We start from the raw sequence: 21,546 nt of genomic DNA, 5'->3' as shown, positions 1-21,546 counted from the left end.
TTTCTCTCACTCTTTCTTCCTGTATTTCAAAGGGCCAGCCTTGTCACACTGTGTTACGCTGAATCTCCCCAAGAACTACATTAAGGGTACACGTGTCTGTAGAGTGCTCAGTCACTTGCACTTTAATTTCATGAGCAGGCTGTTCTGTCGATCAGATCAACTCGAACCCTCGTCTTCATAACCGATGGAGTGCCATGTCATTCACTTTATATATATGTGTGTGTGTGTGTGTGTGTGTGATGTACATAATTGTGTGTATAATGTGTATTGTTTCCTTGTCTTGTCATTGTGCAATTGCTGTAAATGAATCTCATTCATTTGCAATATTCTGTGAAAACTTGTCAAGCAATAGAGAAATATTCCCTAACTTAATAATAGATGAGGGCTGGCAACTGGAAGGACATCTGTCTGTAGAAAAATTTGCCTCAATAAACTCCATCCGACCTTTGCAAGCACGGAAAAGTGGACATTAAAATTACATTCTTACAATATATGCATGCATGTATATGCACATGCAATACATGCATGTACAATATATGCATATACAATATATGCAAGCATGTATGCATGTACAATACACACACACACATACTTTCATCTCTCTCAAAACTGCCACTTAGTTGACGGGTCTCATCTCACAAGCTATTTGGTGACCTCACTGATGCTGGTGCTATGAAAAATGTGGTTGGCATTATGAAAGATATCCAGCTGTATAAACCATGCCAAAGCACGTTGGAGCTCAGTGCAGTCCCATCGTTTGTCAGTTCCTGTTGTATTATCCAACCCAAGCCAGCGGGGAAAAAAAAAGGACAAGGATATAATGACTCATAATCCAGTTTTTGTTCAATCTATGTTGATTAGCTTCACTCCAGCCACCTTTTCTTAAAGCTGTACATATGGCAGATCCAGAACTTCAAGAAGACTGAGCAATTACCGTTTATTGGGAGTGAATTGCAATCTGATGTTTTTTCTCAACATAAGAATCTATAAACAAGAAACAAGATTAACAACAACAACCTACTTGTTCCAACATCCATGGAGGATTGGTGTATTCTGGTAACAGATTGGCACTTTTTGATGGTAATTCATTAACATCATATGCAATGATTCCATTTGGTCTAAAAATAAGAACATGAAAAGAAAAAACAAGAAATTAAACAGTCAAATCACAAGCAAAGAATGGGTTCTCAATCAACCTTTTAATAATGGCAGACAGATTTCCTTTAAAACCACATTTTTACAATCTTCAAAAGAAGATTTCATGATTTCTTTGCACTAAGGGACAGGGAATGTTTTGTAAGACTTTTGAACAGCCTCCAAGACTGAAGAGAAGGACGGAGGAAGGTATCCTCAAACTGCAGACCTGACTTAAATTCTTACAACAACAGAGTGGACACCTTTGCTAAAAGCAACCTAGGACCATGTGGTGGTGATGGATTAAGTCCACCACCCATGCAGGCCAGAGTAGTCATGTCAAAGACATGCCCACCTCTCTACAAACTGGTTCCATGAAAAACACCCCAAGTACATTCTGTAAAATAGATAGTATTAGGAAGGATGTCTAGCTATAGAAACCATTCCAAAAATGAAATGCAAGCAAGAAGCAGTCTTCCTGCAACCCATCCAATTCATGCCAGCATGAAAAGTGGGTATAAAACAATGCTGATAAAGATTATGTATATCTAGGTGGGCTCACATGGTTTAGTGCTTAGAGCATTGGACTCACAATCATGAGGTAGTAAGTTTGATTCCAAGACTGGGCTGTGTAGTGTTCTTGAACAAGATACTTTAGTTCACATTGATCCAGTTCACTCAGCTGTAGCAATGTCACTAGTGCCAAGCTGTCTCACCCATTGCTTTTCCCTTAGATAACATCAGTGGCATGAAGAGGGGAAGCTGGAATGCATGGGTGACTGCTGATCTTCCATAAATAATCTTACCTGGACTTATGTCTTGGAGGGTAACTTTCTAGGTGCAATACCATGGTCATTCCTGACAGAAGGAGGTCTTTAAGCCATGTACCTCCTCTACAGTAAAAAATCTGTTTCTGTCCCCCAGGCACAAAGCTACATTTCTCAATACTACCCCACTTTAGTTGAGGTGTCTTGCCTTGTGGGTTACTCTTTACATGGCCCTGCTGGTGCTGAGGCTAAGTAAAAAGCACCCAGTACACCCTGTAAAGTGGGTGACTGGCATTAGGGCATTCAGCAGCAGAAACCATAGCATAGCAGACATTAGAGCTTGATGCAGTCTTCTGGTTCATCAGGTGCTGCGTTCTTTGTGCAACATGTGGCCAAGGATTGTTTTGCAAGAGAATTGGCCTGTCTCTATTGAGCAATCTCAGTTGTTTCATTCCAAGTTCACTCATCATTTCATCCAATTGGTTGATGTATACATCCACTGTAATTGACTTACCAGATCTCATGAAGCTATAGTGGATGACACCAGCACTGGACCACCAAACAGACACTATTAGCTTTTTAGGTGAATATTCTTTTTTGGATTGTGTTTTGTCACTTTGTCTCTATCCAACCACCATGCAGAACACTTGCTATTGTTGAAAAGAATCCATTTTTCATCACACGTAACAATATGATGCAAAAATGGTTTGCTTTTATGCCATGACAGTAAAGAACAGCAAGTTTCAAGACAATGTGTTGTTTGATGCTCGTTCAGTTCGTGTGGTACCCACTTGTCCAGCTTCTTTACCTTGCCAATTTGTTTCAGATGGTCCAATACAGTTGGGATCAGAACATCAAACCTTACTGTTAACTCACGTGTAGTTTGAGATCTATCCACTTCCACTACAATTTCCAACTCATCATCATCTACTTGGTCTCAGGTCTACTATGGGGCTAATTTTCAAGAGTTCCAGACTGGAACATCTCAAACTATTGACGTACTGTGCGTTCAATCCCCGCATCTTCACCAAACACCTCACTGATGCTTCAAGCTGTCTGGGATGCATTGGTTCCACGACGGAACTCATATTCATAAACAACACAAATTTTTTATCTATCCATGGATTCACAAAAATTGATTTACAAGGGAAAACTCACAATATAATCAGACACCATGAATTGCATTTCAAAAAGTAATGATGTAAGTCTTCAATGTTGTAAAACAAAGAATTGTCAGAATAAAACATTAGAGTTAACGACTGTCAAAGTTGGTGCATAAGAAAATCAGACATATCATTCTTAATGACCTGATATACACACACACACACACACACACACACACACACATATATATATATATATATATATATATATATATATATATATATATGCATGTATATATGTATGTATGTATTCAAAGTAAAAGAATCCCTTCATCATAGCTCTGAGTTTCATGCTGAAGGTACACAAGCATAAGACTTGAAATAGTTAGAAATTGAATTTCCTGCTTTGAATGAATGCAAGTAGACTCTGTTACACTCATTGCAGACAATTCCCCATTCCTCTTTCTCTCTCTCTCCCTCTCTCTCTCTGTACACCACTATATAATCATTTATTCAAAACTGATGCTGCACTTTTTCACAACTCCAAGTTTCACGTTGTTATCACCTTCCTCAAAAAATGTTGAGCATTGTGATAGTACAATGCTGGCTGATCATGTTAAACTAACTGGAGATCTGATACAAGAGGGGAAACAGGACATCTCCCTCCACGATAACAAAAAACGTCTTTGGCCTAATGAGAAAGAATAACAAAAGTGTAATGGAATGATACAAACTGGAATCAAAATTCCATCTCAAACTCAACTAACTCTCAGGTTACTCCTTCATTTCATGTTAAATATAGAGCTTCTAGGTGATCTGCTAGAATCTTTCTCATATCATCCACCTTTAAAAACAAAAAAAGATAGATTTTTACTATTACACCTGCCTCTAAACTCCGATTGATGGATGTTCAAAATAGCTTTCACTTAGCAACCTTAGTCAAACAAATTTAATTTTTTACACTTTGGCATCTCCTCTCAGCAAATTTCGTACCCTTTTCCTGGTAAATTTATACTATTTGCGTCCATCTCACGAGACAGGTGAAATAATATATTTTTTAAAAAAGGGGGAAAAAATTCTAATCTATAGAAACAGCAGCTGATTCTTTCTCACACCGTACAAAAAAGGCAATACAAATTAAATAATGCAGTCCTGTATCACACACACACACACAGAAAGACAGACAAGAGGATCGCAGCTGAAATGCTTTCGAGCAAAAATCTACTAGACTAGGGTTGACTTGGAGGTAAACTATAACATCTTTATCTATACTAGTAACCATAAACCAAAATAAATATTAAATTTAATTTCTTGTCGAATCGAGAACGTTGTTCGTCTTTCGTAAAGAATCCGAGTATTTGGGGGAGTGGACGAGAAAGGATTTTATTTAAAATAAGTGCCAAAGAATAAAAACTGAGTAATGGACAGTTATTCCCTTTACATGCACCCACTAACTACTCGAAAATTAGAGAACAAAAAAATAAACAAAAATTCAAATTTCAAAATATTGATATCGGAGGTTGCTTAGACACACGATTAATGCGTGCTCCTAGTATATAAACAAGAGAGAAAGAGAAAGAGGGAGAGAGGATAATTTACAGATATTTTTGGAGTAACGGGACGACACAAGCAAAATCCATCCAATTATCTGGTCTTACGTGACGCAACAGATTTCATTTGACAATCGCCAAAGCATATTTTTATTTCATTTTTAGATTAAACATTATAATCGACTACACCGATATCTTCAAGAGGATATTACAAATTCTTATTTTACTTGGCACCAGAATGATAAAAAGTTAAATCAGGATTATAATTCAAAGAACCGAACAAACTAAATACAAAATAAAGCCCGACTGAAGATACTTAAAATTTCTTTAATTCTTTTATTTTTGTTTTTATGATGCAGTTATGAAATACCGAGGAGAAAACAAATTCGATTTTCGAATTAACAAATTGAATAACGAAAAAGATAGCTATTAGATATAAATCCATGATAACAAAGAATGTTTTGTAATTAAAATCGTATTATCAAATATAATAATTAAAACTTTGATTTGATGTTTTGAAGTTGAACGGACACCTGCCAAATCTCAGTTTACAGTTGAATGGAAGAAACTGGAAGCCAACAGAAATAAAGTAAGAGGCTTTAGTAACTTACAGTAACTATCTTTCGACTGTAGGACATCAAATATGAAAAAATTAGTCTCCAAAGACATATTCTAAATAGAAATTACTCACTCGAGTTTGAAGTCAAAATCTCCCTCGACGTCGATTTCCACATCGTCTGCCATTTTGTAACACTGTTTCTACCTCCCCAGCGAGGAGAGTTTCACTATGGATTACAAAACAAATGCAGTGCCGGACTTCTTATCCGGCTTCCAGAAATCCGGCAAACAGTCCAATACCGTGTAATATACCGTCCCTGTATTGGGTAACCAGACTCTGCTTTTGCAATTGGTCACTTTTCTAAGTGGATCAATATACTCTTGTGTCTGTTAAATAAAATCATGTTCTTTATATTGTATACATGGTACATTATAATATATTTTAAGTGGATTAATATGTATCAAACAAACCCTGCTTTAGAAGTGTATTGATTTCAATCGGTTAAATACAATTTAGCACTTCATAGTTTATGCTTATATTTTAAGTATATATTTAGACTGTCTCCAGAAAACCGGAACAACCAGAAATCCAGGCCACTTCCGGTCCCAAACTTGCCGGATATTTGATCTGGTACTGTAATGCATTTTAACAAGGTCTGTTATCGATTATATCGATCCAGTATTTGTCTGGGATTTTGCCTTATCGTCCCACCACCACCACCACCACCACCAAAACACCTCGATGGGATTGCCTCCCAGTATAAACACAAAGCCACATATTTCGGGTGATGTCGATTATATTATCTCCCCTCAACTATTTGCTTAGTTATCTTGCGTGACAATTGGTGAACAATAGCGTCGTTAGTTAAACCTTTTTTTTTGTTAATGGATTTATTGTTGGTTTATTGGTATATTATTTGTTAGTTGTTTTTTATCGACTTCCAATGAATTGAGGACAAAATCTAAATACCTATGTATGCCAAATGAAGGCGTCTGCAAACGGTTGTTTAACATGCTAGAAATAGCAGCCAAATCTCACTCTCTAAAATTATACATTAGTGTCTTAAGAAAAATAGAAAAATGGCACATTAGATAATGTAGTTCTTAGCACGAACGCGCGCGCACAAAATGATCACAGTGATCGTTGAAATGTCCGATTATAGATCTGACTCAGGATTGAACAACAATAGTATGTACAGTGAGAAAGGGAGTAAATAGTAAAAAGGAAAAAAACAAATAGGCATTCTTTTGTCCACCTAAAATTTGAGAAATAATGTTAATATTTACCCTTTCATTTTTTTCTTTATCCTAAAACGAAGGAATTCACCCCAGTACTGGATTGTATACTAATATTGTATTTATCAACTCTGGAAAGACAAGAGACAATTTTGATCTCAGCAGGATTTTAACTCAAAATGTGAGGAACTAGAAGGGATAGCATGAGAATTTTTACTTGATGCACCAACAGCTGTCAATTTGGGAGCTGAGGCAATGATTATATTTGTATGAATGAGTGAACATGTGCATGTGTATTGATTGGAGTATTGAACCTAGATACGTTATTCTAATGAGGCTAATTCAGCATGTGTCATTTCAATGGCACCTGGAAAATAATCAATAGCTGTATAATTGACAATTACTTTTGCCAATATTTGCATTATTGCATTGTATGGCAAGATTGGAGAGAGTGAATTTAGAGGAAACAATTGTAAATAGGTGTGTAATGACCGTGATGCTATGTAACAAGAATGAGTCTCCTTAGTACATCACACAGTTGCTACAATAAATATAAAATGAATAATACATATATGTGCCAGTGGGAAAAAGAGAAAGAAACAACCAAGTAGAATGTTTGAGAAGATTTATTGATATGTTAACATGTATGTCTGTGTGTGCGTCATGTATACAGAATAATAGATAGACCGTCACAAGAACTAAGTGTATGTGTGTATAAGCATGGATGGATGTATGTTAAGTACATATAAGAATAGCAATGAAGTAGACAGTGAAAGAGTCTACAATGAGAAGTTAAATGTTCATAGACACAAGAATGAGAATACCAGCTTGTAGTCAATTGTACATAGTAATTGAAATACTGCATCAAGAAGTTGTGGCCATGATGCGGAGCCGGTTGCAGTACATGTCGTACAAAGTTGTGACTAATGCAGCTGCCTGGGTCACTTGGTACAGGAGTTCTCACCGGTTGTATATTCGTTGTTGATCCATGGTGAAGTAATTCACGAACAGTGCAGTGTTGGAACCTGAGCAAGCTGCTTGTTGAGCTGTGTATGTAGCGAGATGATGTTGATGACATTAAGAAGATAATAGTGGTGACAAAGAAAGGGATTGCTGTAATACTGTTGAATGAAGTTGGTAAGTCTCAATGTGGTTACTGTTGTGTTGTTGCTGGAACTGACTGTGTCTTGTGTGGTCAGTGGCTAGACCTTAAAAGGTCTGAAACTAAGGACATCAAGACAAGGAAAAGCTGGGTTTTTATAAGGAGCTGTAGGCTCAAAACTGGGTTGAGAACAAGCTATCTCATGATTTTAATTTAGGGCTCCAATTGGTTATACGTTGCAGATTGGCATGACAGAATAAGAGGCAAATTGCGCCAATACCAACCAATCAGAATAGTGAATACAACAGGATCCAAATAGTGGCCAAAGGCTTGCTGTTACCAGCTATATTCGAATGCACATATATATGATAAAGGGGAGTGAGGAATTCCACTTGAGTGTATGCTACAGGTGTGTAATAAAAAGAATAGCTCACTCCAGTCATATGTTTTGGTATGTGGATGTATGGTTAAGAAGTTTTCTTCCCAAACCACACCACACAGTCTCAGTTCAGCTCTGCATAGCATCTTTGGCAAGTGTCTTCTACTATAGAGCTAGAGCAACCAAAACCTTGTGAGTGGATTTGGTATACAGAAACTACAAGAAGTCCAAGATATATATATATATCAGTTACTTGTCTATAATTCCAAAAAGAAAGCACACTCTAAAAGATTTTGTTTTTTTAGTAGTTATATATTATGTAGTCAAGTAGCATATCATTGCTTATGGCCAGTCAGAAAGTTACTATTGGTTTTGTGTCTATTATTGCACTTGGCAACACAGGCGACTCAGCAAACCTGATGGCCAGTGGGACATAACCTCTTTATTAATGGAGGTACCTCCATTAGTCACTTGAATCGCTGAGTACAATAATAAACTGGAAACCAATGGTAACTTCTGCCTGGTCATAACCAGCTATATACTTACTCGACTATATAATTTGTTTCACACAATATATGCGTGTAAAGAATTCAGGGAGTGAGCAGACACTGGCCAGATGTTGGGTTGCATAAGTGTTTAGGTTTGTGTAACAAAATTTTTTGATTCTGGTGAAGAGTAGTTTTATTCTCTGTTTGAAGTTTGTCATAAAGTACAGCAATTTTACTTTTGCTGTCCCAGCTACACTATATAAATGGAATAAGGCTAGCATCCTCTGCTGGATGTGTGCATATATGACAAAGTGCAAAGTATTAAGGTAAAAAACTAGATATAAGAGGCATCAAATGTAGTGTGCAAGGACAAAGATGGCACTTGTACAGTTAAGGATGTGGACAGCTCCATAATGACATGCTAGTCATTAAATGTGGGTGAGACATGGGAAGATGAAGTAATGACCAACCTCAGGATATTGAGTCTTATGGAAGAGATGACTGGTGATTCGCAGTGCTTGAGAAGACTGCAAAAAAATGAGGCCCTAAAAGCATATCATTTTGTCTTTCAAGTCACATTCAATCCATCCCTACAATTCATCATTTTATCATCCATTCTTCCAGCACTCTTCTAACTACAGCACTATCTCAGTTGTTGTAATTATCACTATATGAGAAGTGTATAAGGGAAGGTTGTAAAACTTTTGAAGAGGGTCACCTTGAATACAAATGCATAAAGCACTGGCTTCAGAGCAGCTGTCATTAGAACCTCCATGAATACATAAAATGTTGGAGGTGTGAAATGTCTGCTGTGTACTCCTTTCCAAGACTGGGTATGTGAACCATCTGATGTCCCATGAAAGATTACTTGTATGTAATGTTCTTCTTCCTAGACTGTGTGATTCGACATATGAAAGGGCTTGCAAATCAATTTTGTGTCTGAGGAAACATATGGTGGTTCACAGAGATTATTATGTCACAAAGGGATCCACTGGAAGTCACAACTTACGTCTGTCACCTACTTTTCAAACTACACAGATCTGAAGTGAGACTGAATAGTCATATATGGAAGGGAAGAAATGCCATTGAGAAGAGGATGCTTAGAAATCAATTATGAAGATGGAACAGTTACTGTGTATATTTGTGTGTGCATGTGTTCATCCATCTGTCTTAACATTGTGTGATTATTGTCATCTATTTCCACTATTCTGCTAAAACTTGTCTAGCCACGGAGAGAAATATTACCTTGCTTGGAAACAGGTAAGTGTTGGAGACAGGAAGGGCATCCAGCCATAGAAGACCTACCTCAGTATACTGCGTCCAACCTAGGGTGGAGCAAAAAAGGTAATTTTTACACAGATTTTCAAAATATGTTTCCAAAATATATTTTTTATTGTGAAATTCTTTAAAAACAACTGTGATAAAATCTAAAGTTCTTAGATTTACATCTTCAGGCTCAGCAGTTCACTTAAAATTTTGAATAATGAGCAAAGAACCAATTTATAACAAGTTTGTCATTCCTCATTTTATTTTTTACATTCATTGTTATGAATCGATTTTGTTTTGCAAAATCCTTTAAAAACAAGAGTGTTAAAATCTCAATCTCTAAAATTTATATCTTCAGGCTCTACAACACACTTGAAATTATGTGAAATAAATAGACCCTTCAACTTTGTTTTCTTTATTATTTTTAATACTAGGTCACCGAAAATATGTGTTACATAAGGTCTAGATTACACATGCATTAAAATAAAATTGTGTAAACCAATTTGTGATTCTTGACACATCTTGGTGATAAAAAAATCTTGTTCTCTCCACCCTACTATGCAAGCATGGAAAATTGGACATTAAATCGATAATGCGGACTTATTTATTCATTTATTTTCAAGAAAAATATAATCAACAAGTAAACTTTACAGAAAGATAACAACTAATATCCTAGATACTATACTATTATACGCTGTTCACTTAAAATCTGAAAACTTATTTCCTGGTGTCTTTGGATACATAAATATTTTTATATTACTTAATTTTTTCTGGAAATACATACAAAAAGAAAAAGAAATTAATCATAGGGATAGAAGTTGGGAAATAACAGGGGACATAACCTATGGAGTCTTATCGATGATATTAATGGGACATAACTCTCATATTGGTTCCTCTAGATGTTGCTTTTTACGGCTTATAATCAAAGCTTTTTAACCCCAATTAATCCCTCCGAGACAATTAATTCAGGATCATAGAACGCAAACATCATCCAATATGCCCTTCACGTGAATAGAGAATCCCTTTCTTGTCAGAAGAGGTAGTAACTTCCTGAATATTTTCCATCCTGTACTGATTGCTTTGGTTGGGGGTGAATACTTCTTTACTATGTAACCTTTTTGATACTAACCTGTCTGAGAAAACCACCCCACTCCTAGATCTATGATACAAGCTTCCTAATTTAAAACTATCTAACTTAAAAACATTTCATTAAGATTTCATGTCAATTTATGTTCCAAACACCAGCTTAATAATGACAAAGCTATTTTTCTAAATTCTTCATTATTTTAAAAAATTAATTGAAACAAAAGCAGTGTATTTCAAATGGTTACAAAAGAATTAAGTTATCTTGGGAACCAAAGCTGTCACCTACTTCCCAAGGGGCTTCTGGTTATTTAAAAGAATTCACTTCGTAGTTGCTCTTATTGCTAACTATTTATGTGCATCTGCTACATATGTAGTTCTCTTCAGACTGTCTGTGATCCAAATGTAACTCTTGTTCACCCTACATTACATTGGGTAGATGGTATAGAATTTCAGCCTTTCGTTTTATCTGCATATCTAGCTTGGTCACTTCAAAGATGGCAATGAAGTTCTGCATTTTTACAAATAAATAAAGATTTTTGTTTTTGCTAGGTTCATATGATTCTAGGCGCTGCTTCTATGTTTAAGATTTTTGTCTTAATTCTTTCACTGATCCAGCTATAAGAATTGGGTCAGTGGCCGCGTACAGGAGTTCCCATGTATAGCTAGTCTTTGAATGCCTCTGTTATGGCATTCACTTCACTTTCACTACATGCTCTTGCTTGATGGGGCTAGGATCATTCCAAGTTAGTGGTCCCACAGGCATTATTGTGCAAAGAGCTGACCCGGTCCACTAGTGCTCTCCATCACTGGCAGTCTTGTGCCAGCCCCTCTGCATCCTCTAAGATGACGTTGAGCCACTGGAGGTCTTTCTTAATCATGTCCAATCATCTGGTGCAGGGCCTACTATGGGGCCTCTTCCAGCCCACAGCAGCTGTGTCCAATGAGAGTAAGGCCCTAGTAGGAAGATCTGGTGGTAGAGGATATGTCCACATCAGCGCATGTGGCAGATAGCAATGAGGTGGGAGGCTGCAGGCTGATGTGTGTGCCCATACAGTTCTTTGTTGGAAATGTTCTCAATGGTTCTCTGGGCTCTGCTATTGAAGCCATCCATCCTCTTTGCCAAGGCCTTTGTAAGGGGCCATATTTCTGCTCCATAAAGAAGAATGGAGAGGACCAATATGTAGATACAGAATTTCATCTTCCAGGAGATAGAACAGTGGCACCAAAGGGATCAACCATGTATGGTTGATCTTGGAGGTCCTATTCAACCCCAGCCTAACCATCACTACAGATACAGCCACAACTGACACTTGATTCTGCCACCCCTGATGAAGTCAGTGATGCCCTGAAGAAACTCAGCAACTGCAAAGCCCCTTGAATCCATGCTATCATCATGGAGATGTTGAAGGTGGGTGGAGAAAATATGATCCAGATGGCTCACTTGTGTCCTCAACCATGTATGAGTGTCAGAGCAGCTCCCAAATGACTGGACCTAAAGCATCATCCTCCCTATTTGGAAATGGAAGGGTGACAAACTTGTCTGCAGCAATCACAGGAGCATCAGCCTCTTTTCCATGCCAGGCAAGCTTTTCACCAGGATCCTCCTCAGCCATGCCCTTGCTGCCATTAGAAGCAGACACCATCCACAACAAGCTGGACTTATGCTGAATCGATCTACCACCAATATTTCTGTCCTTTGTTTCATCGAAAGATCTCAGGAGTCCCATCAAAGATTGCCACCTCTACACCACCTTCATCAGCCTCAAGGCAGCGTTCAACATGGTTGACCATATATCCCTCTGGAAAATTCTCAAGCTCACTGGCACATCTCTGAAAATCACCACCTTGTTCCAATAACTTTATAGCAGTGCCAAGAGTCGCAGGCGGGTGAACGGGAAGGTCAGAGAGGGTTGCATGGTTGCACCTGACCTCTTTGACTGTGTCATTGATTATCTGATTACCAGGCCTGGTGTATGCAGACAATACCACCCTATTCAGAAACTTAATCAACCAGCTCAGGGACACACTGATCCTATACCAAGAGGAATCTGCAAAGCTTAGTTTTTAAGTGAGTTTGGTGGAGACCAAGCTGGTGCATGTTGGAGATGGCCTGAACTCTCCTTTTCTTGATGTTGGCCCCAATATCATGGAGTTTGTCAGCTTCTTCTTCTACCTGCACTGTACAGTCACCATGAATGGAGACCTTTTATAGCATAGACAACTATAAAAAACGGGCAGACACTATGAACAAGCCCTTGTGGTGAACACCTCTCTGAATGCTGAATACCTTTCTGAACTAGCTGCTAACTCACACTTCGTACATGGCAAACATTGTCAACACCAGTCATTCATCCACACCAAGTTTTCCTAGGTAACCACCGGGTTATAGAGTGTGGAACTTCGTCAGTGACCACTAGGTATAATGGTTTACTCTTAGCCAAGAGTTTCTCTTGTACTTGTCTCACTAAGAAGGTACTGAGTCAATTTGTTTGCCTAAACTCTTTAAGGCAGTACCCCAACATGGCTGCAGTCCAATAACTGAAACCTGTAAGAGAATAAAAAAATTAAAGGGTATATATGTGTGCATATATGAACTCTTGATATCAAGTGATTGTTGTAAACAAGCATAGGCGCAGGCATAGCTGTGTAGTAAGAAGCTTGCTTTCTAACCACATGATTCTAGGTTCAGTTCTACTGTGTGGCACCGTGAGCAAGTGTCTTCTACTATAGCCTCAGGCTGACCAAAGCCTCACAAGTGGATTTTGGTAGACAGAAACTGAAAGAAGCCCTTCATTTATACGTGTGTGTGTTTGTGTTTGTCCCATCCATCACTACTTGATAACCAGTGGTGATGTGTTTACATCCCCATAATTTAGCAGTTCAACAAAAGAGACCGGTACAATTTGTGCTAGGCTTAATTCTACGCATGCGTGAGACTACGCATGCGCACGGCGTTACTACAAACCCTTCAAGGTGGTGCTCCAGCATAGCCGCAGTCAAATGACTGAAACAAGTAAAAGAGTAAAAGAAAAGCATCACCATACAAGCAATGTTGTCTGCTTACAGTTTTCCATGAAAATCATGTCAGAATAAGGAGAAAACAGATGAGTATTGGAGACAGGAAAACCATCTGGCCATAGAAAATCTACCTCAGTAAAATCCTGTCTGATCCATGTGTACAGGAAAAAGTAGATATTAAATGATAATGATGATGGTTGTGGTGGTGCTGGTACCAGTGATTGTAGCCTGAGATTTGAGGAAGATTTGGCTACTCTTTTTATTAGGTCAAACTACCATGTAGTGTCTCTCTCATTTGCATTTAATACATACCCACTGCCTAAGATACTAGCCAAATTTTTCTTTTGAGTAAAGGAAAATCATATTGGAAAATACAGTCTTAGGAGTTGTCTGAATATAAAAAAAAAGAAAAAGCAGTATGGTTATGGCTGGATTGCTTTCAAATAAAGATCTATTTAATCAGGGTTGGCCTTGCCAGTAAAGCAATCTGAAACATATCCAAAAAAGTAAATCAGACCTAATAAGCACTGGCTCCCTTGCTATTCCAAACTGTCCTGCTAAGCCCTTCTGCTAACTCCATTTTATGTTACTACAATGGTATCTGCTCTTTTGAACCTGTTGAATATATGGGGGTTCTTCTGACAGTTATGCAAAAGGCAGCACAACGTTTTTGTTTTTAAAATGAAGTACATGTTAGCCAGTAATACAAAAGTGTTAGCAAGTGAAGTGTGATATTAACACTTATACTTTATTAGCTAATGCATAAATGAAGTCAGTGAAGTGTAAGTTTTTGCAAGTGTTAGCAAATGGAGTGTTAAGTGTTAAGCCACTGGAGTATGTTAATGAGAAAAGAGTAAATGTAGTATATGTGTTAGTAAGTGGTGCATAAGTGTTAGCAAACAAGTGAAGTGTATATCCGAGTAACTGAAGAATAAATGTCAATAAAAGAAGTGTATTAACTAAGTGATACTTAAGTGTGGGAAAGTGAAGTATAAGTGATATTAAATGAAGTGTACTTCTAAGTGAAATACAAGTTAGTAAGTGAAGCATTACAGTAAGCAAGTAAAACATAAGCATTATGAGCAAAGTGCAAGTGTGTGAAGTATAAGTATTAGTAAGTGAAGTGTAAGTGTTAGTAAGTGAAGTGTAAGTGTTAGTAAGTGGAATGTAAGTGTTAGTAAGTGAAGTGTAGGTGTCAGAGAAATGTAAGTGTTTGTAAGTGCAGTACAAGCATAAGTGAAGTATAACAGTTAGTAATTGAAGTTTAAGTATTATCAAGTTCATAACATAGATAAGATGAAAGACTGAAACAGAAAAGAGGAGCAATATCATAAAAGATATTTGAATATCTTTAATACAATGGTGACTGATCAATAAATGAATGATCAATATGGAACCAATTAAGTTTTGCATTGCAATTCCTGAGATTCTGACATCTTTGACAACTGTGCAAATATAATAATATATGCTAAGACAGTTTAGGTGGCTTTACTCACAATGATGAAGGCTATTGATTTTTCTTTTTATGTTAATAAACAAAGAAATATGCATACACACATCCATACATATGTACATGTGTGTATGTGTTGTATGCATATAGGTGTGTGTGTGTATGTATATATGTATGTGTGTATATATGTGTGTGTGTGTATATATATATATATATATATATATATATACATATCATCATCGTTTATATAAATTATATATATATATATTAATTCATACATACATATTTAGATGCTTACACACAACTGTCTCTCTCTTTTTCTCACACACACACACACACATATTTGATAATGTAAGTAATGTAAAGTACATTTAGATATATTTTGCAGAGCACAAACACTCTTTGATAAAACTCAATATGTTTGGTTGATTGGATAGAAATGCTTATTATACTTAAAGAAGTACATTATCTTCATCATTATTATCATCGTTTAACGTCCATTTTCCATGCTGGCATGAGTTAGACGGTTTGACTGAAGTCTGGAGAGCCAGCTGCTACGCCAGGCTCCAATCTGATCTGGCAATGTTTCTACAGCTGGACACCCTTCCTAATGCTAACCACTCTGAGAGTGTGGTGGGTGCTTTTTACATGCCGCCAGCACAGGAGCCAGTCAGGCGGACCTGGCATCGATCACGTTCAGATAGTGCTTTTTTACGTGCCACCAGCACAGGGGTCAGTCAGTGGGTACCGGCATCAGCCACATTGGATGGTGCTTTTTATGTGCCACTGGCATGGGAGCCAGTCGGGGGGCACTGGCTACAGCCACGATATTGGTTTTACTTGATGGAACAGGTTTTCTCAAGCATATCATGTCGCCTGACGCATCAGGGTACTCTTAACTGGGCCAGACATGCATGGCTGCAATCTCACTTTAGTTGCCAGGTCTTCTCAATCACAGCACATCTCCAAAGGTCTCAGTCTCCTGCCATTGCCTCTATGAGGCCCAATGTATGAAGGTCATGCTTCACCACCTCATCCCATGTCTTCCTGGGTCCACCTCTTCCACAGTTTCCTTCCACAATTAGGGAGTGGTACTTTCTCACACAGCTGTCCTCATCTATAGGTAACACATGACCATACCAGCTCAGTCTTCTCTCTTGCACACCACATTTGATGCTTCTTATGCTCAACTTTTCTCTCAGGGCGCTTACACTCTGTCATGTATGCACACTGACATTACACATCCAACGGATCATATTAGCTTCATTTCTTTCAGGCCTATGCTTGTCCTCAATAGTCATGGCCCATGTTTCACTGCTGTGTAGCATGGCAGTTTGCACACATGCATCATACAGTCTACCTTTCTTCCTGAGCGAGAGGCCCTTAATTAGAAAGAATAATAGTAGAATCAACAAAAAACATACTCCATCCAGTGAGAGATAAATATCGATTTAATACACAACCAAAAGCGAGCGTCTGCTAATACTTTACATGTACAACATCCTCTCATTGATTTTTTTGTGTTTATATATACAGTGTGTCCCAAAAAGATGTACTCACCCTTTAACTTCCCAGTACTCATGCATTTTGTGTTCAAGTAGATGTTTATTGATATACATACAATCCTGAAAAGTTAAATTAAATTCAGGAAAATAAATTGTTGTAGAAATGATTATTTATTGTCATTTAGAATTATTTAATGTTCTCACTCATTCCTGCGTGTTCGCAAAAGTTCAAACTGCCTTCCTTCATTTTCCAAACAAAGTGGATAACGTCCAACAATGGATTCGACAACATTGCCAAACATTTCATTTGGAATTGCAAGACATTGTATTCGAATTTCATTTTTCAAATCATCAATTGTCACTGGTTTTGCAGCGTAAACCTTATCTTTGAGATGTCCCCATAAACAAAATCCATTGGCGTGAGGTCTGGGGAACGTGCAGGAAATCTAATGCTATCTCTCCTCCTGATCCATTTGTTTGGATTTGTTGCATCGAGGTAAGCCCGTACATCACGATGGTAGTGAGGAGGAGCTCCATCTTGCTAGAAGTAAATCTCCTCCTCCCCAAACATCTCTTCAATTCGTGGACCAACATTTTCCATCAGTAAGTTTAAGTAAACTGGGCCACAGACAGTTTGGTAAAAAAAAAAATGGTCCAACGATACCCAATGTTGATATCCCACACCTCACTGTAACGCCTGGTAAGTTCAGATGGTGTTCCATAGTAAAATGTGGATTTTCACAAGCCCAGTATGTGAAATTATGTCGGTTGAATGAACCATTTAACTTGAAGGTGGCCTCATCGCTCCATAAGATTTTCTCTGGAAACGTTGCATCCTCTGCGAATTTGTTCAGATACTATTCACAAAATTGAACTCTCCGATCAGGATCATCTTCATTGAGGGCTTACATTAATGTTGGAACATAACTTTTCCAATGAGCTCGTTTCAACATCCGATGAACACTCAATTTTGGGATTCCTATCTCATGACTCAATTGTCTTACATATTTCTTTGGGGATCGGGAAAGGGTTTCCATTAATTGGTTGTGTCTATTGGGGCTGGTAGATGTTTGTGGTCTTCCAGAGCATTGCTTAGTAACGTTCTGAACAGTTCTGTATGCTTCAAATTTATCTCTGATGCGAGCAATAGTGCGTTGTATTGGTGGTGTCTTCTGAAACTGTCAGGATATGGATTTACATCAGGTTTTTATTGATTCTATAAATAGAGTTGCATTTTGGAAGATCCTGCAAAAGCTAGGCTGCCCTGAAAAATTTGTGAGAATTCTTAGACAATTACATGACAAGATGGAAGTGAGAGTCAATATTGGAGGTACCTTGTCAGATCCAATTTCTGTAGAAAATAGTGTAAAACAAGGTGATATTCCTGCTCCTACATTGTTTGCTCTGTATCTTACAATAATCTTTCAAATAGTTTTTGATGATTGCACTGAAGGAGTCTATATAAAATATAGGACAGCAGGAAACCTTTACAAACTCAAAAGACTTTGTGCCAAAACGAAAGTTCTTCATTCTTCCACCATTGAGTTCTTGTATGCAGATGATTGTGACCTGTTAGCACATTCCCAAGAAGATATGCAACACATGATGAATATGATTTCTGCAGCATGTACAGCATTGAGCCTTTCAATGAACTTGAAAAAAACTGTTCTAACATACCAGCCTGCCTCTAAACTTTATGTGGAACCTTCTATAACTGTGAAGGAATGGTCAAAAGTTAGAAGTTGTAATTAAATTCATTTATTTGGAAAGTACTTTTGACACCGCTGGTCTTGATGATGAAATTTCACATAGAATCAGCAAGGCTAGGAGTGCCTTTGGTAGGTTTGACAGGCATGTCTGATCACACCATAGTATATCTTCCTAAATTAAAATTAGGGTTGATAGCACGTGTCCTGCCATCTTTGCTATATGAATGTGAGATGTGGGTTGTTTATCGTAGGCATTTAAGGTATTTGAAACGATATCATCAATATTGTCTTAGGAAAATTCTTGAGATAAATTGGAAAATGACCATCAGTGATGTGGAGGTACTTGAGAGAAGTTGTAGTAGAAGTATAGAATTAATGATTCTGCAAAGTCACTTGAGGTGGGGTGGACATCTGGTAAGAATGAATGGTGAAAGACTTCCTAAGCAACTTTTGTATGGTGAGCTGGAAGATGGCAGGAGATCAGCACATAAACCCAAAATAGAGGTTCAAGGACTGCCTCAGAATTGCTCTGACACAGACAAGTGTTTCAGTTGTTGATTGAGAGAGAGAGAGGCACAAGACTGAGATGGATGGAGGAAGAGAGTGCACAGTGGTTGTTCAAGGTTTGAAAGAGAGACAATGAAGCACAAGAAGATTAGAAGAAGGCTTAGAAGGAATGAACCTGTGGAGAATAAGGGAGAATTGCTTTTTGTGTGTGTGGTTTGTGGGAGGAGATGCTTGAGTTGTGCAGGCCTGGTCAGCCATCAGAGAACTCACAGGAATTGATCCATGGTAAACTGTGATATGGCTATTGTTTACAACAGAACATATGCAACAAGTGGAAAGGTGTGCCTCTCAGTTGGAAGATTGAAAAGGCATGTCAAAAGAGTTCATACTGTGGCACCTGTTCCTTCTGCCAGCCAGCATAGTTGTGCATTATGTAATAGAAAGTGCAAAACTTTCGCCAGGCTCAAGAGTAATACAAGACTTCACATTGCATCAACAAAGACTCATTTTAGTGATTCTTTCTAGCAAAGAATTTCATATAAGCCAACTATTTCATCTTCAGAGAGGAAGAATTAAGGAATATCCTTTGTAAAATATAATAGTATAGGCCTTATCTACATATGTATAAGATTCTTTTCTTATTTTAATTTGCATAAGTTACAAAGTGAAATCAAGGACCAAGGGCTTCATGCTTGGCACTTATCAAAATTTGAGGTGTGTGTGTGTGTGGGGGGGGGGTCAAGAAGTTTGTTTCCCAACCATGTAGTCTCAGGCTCAGTCCCATTGCATGCTATCTTGGACAAGTGTCTTCTACTATAGCATGAAATCGATCAATGAATGGATTTGGTAGGCAGAAACTTTCTTCCTTTTTTCCTTCCTTTCATTATTTTCTTTCTTCTTGTCTTCCACTCTTTCATCCTTCATTCTTTTTTCATTCACACATTTTACTTACATTCCTTCTTTCATGTTACTTCCCTCTTTTCCTTCCTTCCTTCCTTCCTTCCTCCTTTCTCTCTATCTATCTATTTATCTGTTTGTCTGTCTGTCTGTCTATTTATTCTGTCTGTCTTTCTTTCATCTTCTATTTACCCCCACCCACTCTCTCAGATTAATAACAGTGACTTTACCATGGAATATAGAAATAAGCCTAAATAAATAGATGCTTTATATGTCTTTAATATTATCATTGCTCCGTATGAAATCAGTTTTGTTTCTGCTTTCTTTGTTGTTGTTTGTTTTTGATCTCCATTTCTTATAATTCTTCCACTGTAGACATCATTTAACTCTAAAGCCTGGACTTATCTTTCTAAATGATATGCTGCTGTTTCATTTAAAATGCACGCCATTAATTCAGTAACTATGAAAGCCATCATCATCATCACCATTACCGCCATCAATACCACCACCACCACCACCACAACCACCACCACCACCACCACCATCGGTTTGAACAGCTTCAAGACCAAATCACCAGCCAGTTCCATCCTTATTAAACTATATTATAGGTTATACTGTGTCAAGATTTTGGTCTTGAAGCAGATGGAATTACCATCTTTATAAGACAGTAAGATTTTATTGACGGACATTTAGTCTGGTGGTGGTGGTGGTGGTGTTTGTGGTGGTGGTGTTTGTGGTGGTGGTGGTGGTGGAATTAAGCAAGTGAAATGCTATTGAAGATGTTGCTGTTGGTGTTAAAATGGTGTTGGTAGTTGCAGAGGTAATTGAATTGATGGTGTTCTGGTGATAATGTTTGGAATGGTAGTAATAATAGTGATAATGATGGTATTTGTTGGTGATTTTGGTGAAGTTGTTGTTGTTATTGTTGGTGGTGGCTGTAGAGTTGGTTGAATTTATCTCACTTGTTGTGATGTTGTTTTTGTTGTTATAGCTGTTGTGGTTCAGCTGCTGTTGCTGCTTTTGTCATAGTAGTAGTAGTAGTAGCAGTAGCAGTAGCAGCAGTAGTAGTAGTAGTAGTAGTAGTAGTAGAAGTAGTAGTAGTAGTAGAAGTAGTAGTAGTAGTAGTAGTAGTAGTAGTAGTAGTAGTAGTAGAAGTAGTAGTAGAAGTAGTAGTAGTAGTAGTAGTAGTAGTAGTAGTAGTAGTAGAAGTAGTAGTAGTAGTAGTAGTAGTAGTAGTAGTAGTAGTAGTTACTGTAGTTGTTGGAGTGATAGTTGATTTTCTTGCTTTTGTTTAGACCCACATCAGACTTGATCAAACAAATCAAACATTGAAAGCATTCCAGCTATGACCATCCCGTCTGGCTTCCCCCCCAAAAAACGTATATCTTGGACTACATTATCCAATGTGTCCTTTTGTTTTTGATGATATTTGGTGGAAATTTGGCTACTATTTCTAACTTGTCAAGCAATCCAAGTGAAAGTGGCATGGATCTGGCTATCTCTGAGGAGCAGAGGCCATTGTCACAGCATTGTTGTTGTATTTATAGTTAAGATTGTTGTTGCCGCTGTTATATATATATGTTGTTACCTCCATTATATATGTTTAGAATGTTGAACAAAATACTTTACAGTATTACTCCTGACTCTTTACATTCCAAGTTCAAATCCTACTGAGATCAACTTTGCCTCTTATTCCCCCAAAATCAGTGGCATTGTCTTACAGCTACCCCTTAAATTTTTTTGCATTGTGTCAAAACCAGAAACCATTATATAAGTTCTTTTTGTTGCAGA

At 37.7% G+C, this 21,546-nt stretch overlaps 2 protein-coding genes across 3 annotated transcripts in view; one reads left to right on the top strand and one right to left on the bottom strand.

The window, feature by feature from the left end:
- Positions 1-5,315, bottom strand: part of LOC106883004 (deubiquitinase MYSM1) — a 31,854-nt gene extending 26,539 nt beyond the window's left edge. Inside the window, exons 1-2 of one of the 2 annotated variants that reach the window (XM_089340576.1) lie at positions 5,166-5,315; positions 1,022-1,118 (exon numbers count right to left, since the gene is read on the bottom strand). In XM_089340576.1, the coding sequence (XP_089196702.1) occupies positions 1,022-1,033 (12 nt within the window). In that variant the 5' untranslated portion in view covers positions 1,034-1,118; positions 5,166-5,315. The remainder of the gene's footprint in view (positions 1-1,021; positions 1,119-5,165) is intronic. The other variant, XM_089340575.1, reaches the window with a different exon arrangement.
- Positions 5,316-17,830: 12,515 nt separating this feature from the next.
- On the top strand, positions 17,831-18,394 carry LOC106883005 (uncharacterized). Its single transcript, XM_014933864.1, has one exon. The coding sequence runs from the start codon at positions 17,831-17,833 to the stop codon at positions 18,392-18,394; it is 564 nt and encodes a 187-aa protein (XP_014789350.1).
- Positions 18,395-21,546: the final 3,152 nt, after the last annotated feature.

This window comes from Octopus bimaculoides, chromosome 23, assembly GCF_046866305.1.
Source record: "Octopus bimaculoides isolate indiv1 chromosome 23, ASM4686630v1, whole genome shotgun sequence".
Classification (NCBI taxonomy): Eukaryota; Metazoa; Mollusca; class Cephalopoda; order Octopoda; family Octopodidae; genus Octopus; species Octopus bimaculoides.
This window is presented reverse-complemented; position numbering and strand designations above follow the sequence as displayed.